We start from the raw sequence: 8,425 nt of genomic DNA, 5'->3' as shown, positions 1-8,425 counted from the left end.
AGATGGACCATCTGAGACATAGCCGCGGCCAACATTTGAAAGCGATAATCTGTAGCAAATGTCAAAGAATGTTCATTCGAATGATAAAAAACATATCCCATTAAATTTGAAGTTTCTGTGTTTTTTCTTTAAAAAATACGTAACCTCGAAATGGATCACCCTTTTTTATAAAAAAAAAATGTTATCATTTGGCTATGGCGATAGACGTCAAGCRTGAACAAGTTTAACGTATTACTGTAAGACAAACCTTAGTTAGAAGATATCTTGTCATAGCTCATAAAATCCAATATCCTCGACCTGTATATTTTTGTATGTACTTCCCTCATATCACTGCTCCCTAGAATTTCGTACACTTAAGTCAAAAAATTTGTCACTAATATGTAGTACCCTAATTTAATCAAAACCTCCGTTAATAACCCCAAATTTGTAACCTCTCACCAGATCAACGCCTACGAATGCGTCTGTCAGCCCGGCTACACTGGTATAAATTGTGAAATYGATATCAACGAATGCGACAGTAATCCCTGCACGAAGGGCTCGACTTGCAACGACATGATCAACAATTTCACCTGCTCTTGTATACCCGGCATGACGGGCCGCTTCTGTGAGAACGATATYGATGACTGTATCTCGGCGCCTTGTCAACATGGCGGCCATTGCATAGACGAATTGGGCGGCTTTCATTGCGATTGTGCCAACACGGGCTATGAGGGTCAACTCTGTGAATTAAATATCGATGAATGCGAATCGCAACCCTGTCAAAATGGCGCTGCKTGCATAGACGATATAAATGATTACCGTTGCAAATGTTATCCGGGTTATATGGGCAAGAATTGTGAAATCCATATTAATGAATGCGAAAGTAATCCGTGCTTGTATAACGGTAATTGTTTGGAACGTTCGAATATAACATTGTATGCGCTAAGTCAAACRATGGATTTGCCAGAGTTCTTTAGTCGTCAATTTTCCTATGAGAATGCGAGCGGGTAAGTTTGGTTGGAGGAWTGTGAGTGGTGGATATTTTTTGATTTTACCATTTTTAGGTATGAATGCGTTTGTGTGCCAGGTATTATGGGCAAGAATTGTGAGATCAATATTAATGAGTGCGAAACGAATCCGTGTGGCAAACATGGCACCTGTAATGATGGTGTAAGTTTTAGGAATAGTTTTATTCGAAGCAAGGGTCTTTGAATTTTGAATATTTCCAGATCGGCACGTATACCTGCGATTGTGACCCSGGCTTCGAAGACCGTCATTGCGAGACCAATATCGACGAGTGCGACCGGTAAGTGCTGAAGTGAAGAATAGGTGAATGTTTGTAAAGAAAAAGTTTAAAAATTTTGTTGGAGTAATCTTGRTTTATAATACCAATCAGTCTTTAGGTACAAAAGATTATTCCATATTACAAAAATATGACTTCTCAGTTTTTTAAATCTTACTCTCAATCAAACGATTTGGAAATTAGTGTATGGTAACAAATCGAAAAATTCGGTGAGATGTCTCCAATATTAAGTGATCTGGATATATGTAATACCTCATATGAGCTTTGTGAGGTAAAAAATTTGACCATGGCAGCTAAAATGCAGCTTGAAATAACGAGATTGAGAGATGCACAGATTTCGCTTAAGTCCAGGGTCCAGAGTCCATAAGATTCGTTACGCCGACCCACTTGGTAGGTTTCCTTCATAAATAAAGCATGTTCTGGACATCTAACCATCCCATAAAAGAGATGCCTTAGAGAAACCCAGTTCGCCACATTGCTTCTCATATATATCCTCACTCATTTCAGTTCGTTCGTTTTGCGACTTTTATTGAGACCGAAGGCTCGACATTGTAACTCTGTGGTTCGTTTATTGAAGCGTTCCGTTTGTTTGCGAGACCGATAGGCTCGAGTCCGTATCTCATAAATCTCATGTTTTAAATAAAATATTTTCTATGTATAGCAACCTTTTTTCTTTTCAAACTGCTAATCCGGATCTTGAATCCAAATGGATGGTACAGGATTGTCCGGAAAGTAATAGGACTGATTTTCTTCCGGCGCAAGTACTTCGGAGCATGCGCGCACCGACTGGATTCGGTAGAGAGCATACCTAGCTAACGAACGAGCGTCTGGTCAGTTGTTTTCGAGCACCTAGAGAGTCAGGACAAACATTTTCGCACGACGTAATTCGGTGAGTAATGCAAGCCGACAAGATATCGCAGTCGATTGGTCCTACAGCCCAGATGTGGCCCCGGACTTTTTCTTTCTTTCTTGCCTGAAAAGGTCGATGAAAGGCTATGCATTTTGAGATGACAGAGGGGATCCAAGCAGCATTCACCTCGGCTCTCAAAGCTATTCCGGAGAATGCCTTCCATSACGAATTCAGTGCTTGAAAATCGCGCTGGCAGCGCTGCATTGAGCAGAAGGAACCCATTTTGAAAGGTTTTAAAGAGTTGTAACGCTTGGTACATTTTGTTAAATGAATTCAGTCCTATTACTTTCCGGACAAACCCTATATTATGTAATATGTACAAATCTAACTTCGAACTTCGTTAGTACCTTTTTTTATTGTGAGGATTTGCATACTCACGATTTTGATGCGCTGCTGGATGATCTCAAGGTCCTAACTAAAAGTGAGGATTATGATGAGGATATAGGATCAGCTATAATAACTTTCTTGTAGCTCCTTATATGATTTTTTCATTTACCTCTCTTTCACATCCGAAGGTATCAACCCTGTGGCGCACACGGTACCTGTATCGATGAAATCAACGACTACACTTGCGATTGTGATGCCAATTACGGCGGTAAGAATTGTTCGGTGCCATTGATAGGTTGYTTGAGCGCACCATGTCAAAATGGTGGCAATTGCAAGCCATATCTAGTCAACGAAACCGAGCATCTCTTCAACTGCACGTGTCAACATGGTTTCCAAGGAGATATTTGTGAGAAGACAACAACGATTTCAATGGTTGTGAGTAGTTTAATAACGGTGAAGACGCAACGTGAAGAGGGTTACGATATAAATCTACAATTCAAAACCACATTACCCAACGGTGTACTAGCTTTTGGCACATCGATCGGACACAATGAACCCGTTAGCTATATATTGGAACTGATTAACGGTCGCCTGAATTTACACTCTTCGCTACTCAATAAATGGGAGGGCGTCTTTATCGGCTCCAAATTGAACGATAGCAATTGGCATAAAGTATTCGTCGCTATTAATACTTCGCATCTGGTGCTCTCAGCRAACGATGAGCAAGCCATTTTTCCCGTGGGTTCGTATGAGACCGCAAATGGCAGTCAGCCATCATTTCCGCTCACATATTTGGGCGGCACAATACCGAATTTGAAATCATATCTACGCCATTTGCCGCATCGTCCGTCGAGCTTTGTCGGCTGCATGCAGGATATTGTCGTTAATGGCAAGTGGATCTTTCCCGAGGAGCAAGGCAACGAAATAGATACGAATTTGACGAATATACAGGCCGGTTGTCCGCGCACCGAGCAATGCATACCGAATCCATGTCATTCGAATGGCGCATGCACGGATTTGTGGCATACATTCTCGTGCACTTGTCAGCGGCCGCACTTCGGGCACACCTGCAAATACAGTGGGTTAAATKGAATTTGATTTAAGTGRYTTCCAAAAYTTTTCAYAACACTTTTTATTTGTGTTTCGACAGACATAACTGCCGCCACATTTGGCCACGAGAACACCACACATTCTGCTGTKGTTGTGGAGACGAACGACTCGGCWCGTCGTGCCATACGTTCCATACTTGATATCTCCATGTTTATACGCACACGCGAGCCTACTGGCCAGGTCTTCTATTTGGGCAGCGATCCAAAGAAGATCACACCAAAGGGAGCAAGTAAGTATTTACGCSTATTAATTGTTTCTAAATACACAAATGATGTGAGTTGGATCAATAAGAGCTACARCTATTTTWTGCTGGACTTGATTAGAGCTTCAGGTTAAGTTSTTTGTTTGTTGAGRGCTTAACCATAMCTTTTCTATACCGAATAAGTCAGTTTTTAAGTTGTATATATGAGGTAGTCCTGAAAACTACTGTCTAAAACTCCGTAAAATATATATTCCACCTGATTCTGTAGTCCTATAGTGAACTTGAGATTTGAAAACTTCGTTTATCCTATTTCCGATGATCATAGAACTCGGACTGAAGGATGTGAAGACGCCTGAATTCATAATACGACTTTATAACCAACACAGTACTGAAACTTATTGATCCAATTCACATAACCTTAATATATATACACTAAGTATTCTTACCCTAGATTACCTTAGATCCTTTTTTAATTTATTTCTATACCCAACAAATCTTTTAACCTGTTAATAAAATTTCCACTCTTCAACTCTCTTAACTTTGAGAGCGTTTTAAAACCAAAAATCTCTTTTTTAAAGCTGACACTGGCGAATCATATGTAGCCGCCGAACTGCATGGCGGCGAATTGCTGGTAAAAATGCAATTTAACGGTACGCCCGAGGCCTACACTGTMGGCGGCAATAAGCTTGATAACGGCTACAATCATCTCATCGAAGTGGTGCGCAATCAGACGCTCGTACAGGTTAAACTCAATGGCACTGAGTACTTCCGTAAAACGCTCTCCTCCACTGGTTTACTCGATGCGCAGGTGCTCTACCTCGGCGGMCCACCAGTTGGCGARCAAACACAAGCGCCAACAACTACTGGTACAGATCCAGCGTCYGCKGGGCCCGAAGAGAATGTCGTAAATAATGAGGTCGATGAGAAGGAATAYTTCAAGGGTATCATACAGGATGTGAAAGTAAGCAATGGCTCACATACGATGATCGTCGAACTGTATCCCTTGAATGAAGATGACTTGCTCTTGCCGCCCTCGTTCGGTGTTGTTACTATCGATCGTACATCGGTACTAAAAGGTGAAGTAACCGATGATTTGTGTCGTAAAAATCCTTGCAAGCACAATGCCGATTGTAGGAATACTTGGAATGACTATGTATGTACCTGTCCGAATGGTTATAAGGGCAAGAATTGTCAAGAGATCGAATTCTGTCAATTAGTTCAGTGTCCGGGTAACAGTAAATGTCAGAATCTCGACGATGGCTATGARTGTCTGACGAACATCACATTTAAGGACAAYGAAAAGAATCCTTTGGCGTTCAYTTACTTCGTAGAGCAAATGCCGGATGAACCAAAAATGTTGGTACAACCGGTTATAGAGATCGCGTACAGAACACGCGCTGGCGGTACACTATTTTTCATAGAAAATGGTGAGAGCTTCTTTGAAATCGGCGTGAATCAAGGACAAGTGACGGTAACTTGGAAGTTGAATCAAGAGGCATTTGGCGATACCAAGCGCTTTACCAAAGACACATCCGATTCCAGTCTTATGGAGACGACGAACGAACCTGGGTACGTTTTGAGAATTATGGGAAAATAAATTGAAAATTATTTTTAATATTTTTTTCCTCTATTCAACAGCTGGAACCGTATTTATCTACGCGCGCAAGGCGGCAAACTCGAGGGCGGTTGGAAGGGTTGGGAGAGCATGGTCGATCCGTCGCCCGCTTTCTCCGCAGACATCGATCAACAGGCTTTCCAAGAACTACTGTCCAGCGACACTCAGGTCTATCTCGGYGGCATGCCCACTGATAGTCGGCAAGCGCGTGGCAGCAGTTCAGCACAGCAGGGCTCTCAATTCAAGGGTTGCTTGGGTGAGGCACGCGTTGGCGATCTCTTGTTGCCTTACTTCTCGAACGCCGAGATGTATCCACGCACTGAGAACGTTTCGGTGCAGCCCCACTCACAATTCCGTCTCAATTCGACCAAACCGGATGAGGGTTGTGTGCTGTGCTTTAATACGGACTGCAAGAATGGTGGTTACTGTAGTTCACCATCCGAACAGTATGCCTGCACGTGTCTGCCTGGTTATGAGGGGGAGGACTGCGGCACCGATATAAATGAATGCCTGAATGCGACTTGTGAGAATAATTCGACTTGCATTGAYAAAGTGGCCGACTTCCAATGTMGKTGCTTGCCGGGCTACGACGGTCGCTTGTGTGAGCATAACATTGATGAGTGCGCCTCRCAGCCCTGTCATAATGGTGGCAATTGCACGGATTTAATTGCCGCCTTCCATTGCGACTGTGCGGAGGAATATGCGGGWGCGCAATGTGATTTCTTGAAGCAGGTCACCTGYGATAATTTGCCCTGCCGCAACGGTTCGACTTGCGAGGATGGATTTAGTAAGTGCAAATTTATTTCATATCCAAAAACAACTGCGGTTTTGCGAAAACTAGAAATTTCAGTTAAGGCAACAAGCTAAAAAGTTCGAACAAGTTTTGATGTAGGCAGAAAGTCTGTTGGTTCTCCTTTCCCGAGTAAACAAAATATTAAAATGCTAGAGCGCACACAGTTCGGAAAGCTCATGTAGAAAGAGAAAGTTTTTATCCCACATGAGTCTAGTCTAATGATAGGTATTATTTAAGACAGGGAGGACAAAGGAGGTTCCGGAAATCTTATTATTGGCAATTTCTTGTATTAGAGTTATCACTAATGTACGAAAATTCAAGCAAAATCGTATAACAGCCATCCAAAAGTTTCAAWAACTCATTATTTTMATTATTTTTTAAAATAGGGTTGCCACCTTTTCAAAAAATATGAACTGTGACATTATAACGTTCGTTCCAAGTGGTTGGCGTTAAGGTGGCCTGGCGGAAAATATTGTAAAAAAAAACTCAGTGTTACACATTTTTAGGAGAYGCGTTGCCACATTTCAAAAAACACTGACAAATTTAAGATTTTTCTAAACAACTGTTATTACCTAATAAATTTATGGCTATTATTTTTCTAAACACAGATGCCAATACCAACAACAATTTCACATGCAACTGCTTGCCTGATTTCGAGGGACCCTATTGCGATGTGCCATTCTGCGAAACGACGCCGTGTCAAAATGGTGGTCTCTGCATATTCGCCGATGCCTACGTAAGTMAACTCTATGTCACTTTACATTGATGAACTTATTAAACTTTACCTTACAGACACCACTGTGTCAGTGCAGTTTGGGTTACATGGGTCACCTATGCGAAAAGGATATCAATGAGTGCGAACCCAATCCATGTCTCAATAATGGCATGTGCCACGATCTCATCGGCGCCTATCAGTGCAACTGCACCGGCACCGGCTTTGAGGGCAACAATTGCGACATCGATATCGATGAATGTGCCTCGGGCATTGAATAYTGCGGCGGTTTGGGACGCTGCATCAATTTACCGGGCTCATTTAAATGCATCTGTCAGGATGCCTTCTGTGGTGTGTATTGCAACTTTACCGATCCGTGCAAGATTGGTGAGGGTTCACCGTGCATGAATGGTGGCAGCTGTCTGGAGGCGTGCGGCGATGAAGCGGACTATACGTGCACCTGCAAGGCCGGCTATGAGGGCAARGACTGCACGGTGGTGGTGAGTGTGAGCATTAACAATAATTGAGTTTTGGAAATTTAACATTTTTTCCACAYACACGCACGCAGATGGCTGCCAAAGATGAGGGCCCGTCCACCGCCGACATCGCCATCATTGTCATACCCGTGTTGGTGGTGTTGTTACTTATCGGCGCGGCGCTGTTGGGCACATTCTTGGTTATGGCGCGCAATAAGCGTGCGACGCGCGGCACCTACAGCCCCAGCGCGCAAGAATACTGTAATCCACGGCTGGAAATGGATAATGTGCTGAAGCCACCGCCAGAGGAGCGTCTAATTTAGTCGTTGAAAGTTAGTTAGCTTTCGTTTTCGTTTTCGTTTACATTTTATTTATAGTTAATGTTGACTTGACACGTAAGTGATGTATGAAAGCCGTAACACCGTTACTATAAAGTCTTTATCCGCCCATTAAGTATAGTTTAAAGAGTAAGGAGTCCAGACATATGTAAGTGTTTAAACGTACTAATAATGAAAAATTGCTCACTGAAGCTGCTTGGAAGACATAAAGCGCTTTAAAAATATTAMACTTGCTCTTAATTTCGTGCATTCGCTTGTTTTGAGCGAGTTGAAGCCAGCGTGCCCTATCCTTACGAATAGTAATAAGCAGAAAAGCTTTTTAAAAATTGCAACCCTGTCCTGAAAAGTAAGGAAAAACAATATTTAGCTAACGGGTGTCAATTTTTGGAGAATTTGGCGTAGATTTAGGGTAAATAAATAAATTAAAAACTATTTAACTTTAAATAAAATTAAAATATATATTTGATATAATGTAACTAGTTAGCTCAGACAACCTGTTTATGTGCTCAGTTCAAACACAGCGTACTTTCATAGACATATACATACATATTTATAAAGTTATGCGAAAAAAAAACATAAAAAATAATTTAAAGAATATTTATAGTTAAATAGTTGTAAGGTTTAAAACCTCAGTATTGTGTTTAAATGCCAAGTGAGCAG

At 41.9% G+C, this 8,425-nt stretch overlaps 1 protein-coding gene across 1 annotated transcript in view; it reads left to right on the top strand.

Annotated features, from left to right (window-relative positions):
• The window catches only part of LOC108978652 (protein crumbs), a gene marked incomplete in the record, with an annotated part of 54,763 nt that extends 46,757 nt beyond the window's left edge, over window positions 1-8,006 (top strand). Inside the window, 10 exon segments of the mRNA XM_018949029.1 lie at window positions 442-986; window positions 1,044-1,149; window positions 1,209-1,285; window positions 2,708-3,597; window positions 3,670-3,858; window positions 4,410-5,400; window positions 5,470-6,233; window positions 6,848-6,975; window positions 7,032-7,451; window positions 7,520-8,006. Coding sequence (XP_018804574.1) covers window positions 442-986; window positions 1,044-1,149; window positions 1,209-1,285; window positions 2,708-3,597; window positions 3,670-3,858; window positions 4,410-5,400; window positions 5,470-6,233; window positions 6,848-6,975; window positions 7,032-7,451; window positions 7,520-7,750 — 4,341 coding nt within the window.
• Between the last annotated feature and the right edge of the window lie 419 nt (window positions 8,007-8,425).

The sequence above is a fragment of the Bactrocera latifrons genome, unplaced genomic scaffold, assembly GCF_001853355.1.
Source record: "Bactrocera latifrons isolate USDA-ARS-PBARC rearing strain unplaced genomic scaffold, ASM185335v1 scaffold_125, whole genome shotgun sequence".
Lineage (NCBI taxonomy): Eukaryota > Metazoa > Arthropoda > Insecta > Diptera > Tephritidae > Bactrocera > Bactrocera latifrons.
Note: the sequence above shows the minus strand (reverse complement) of the source record. Positions and strands in the feature narration are given on the sequence as shown.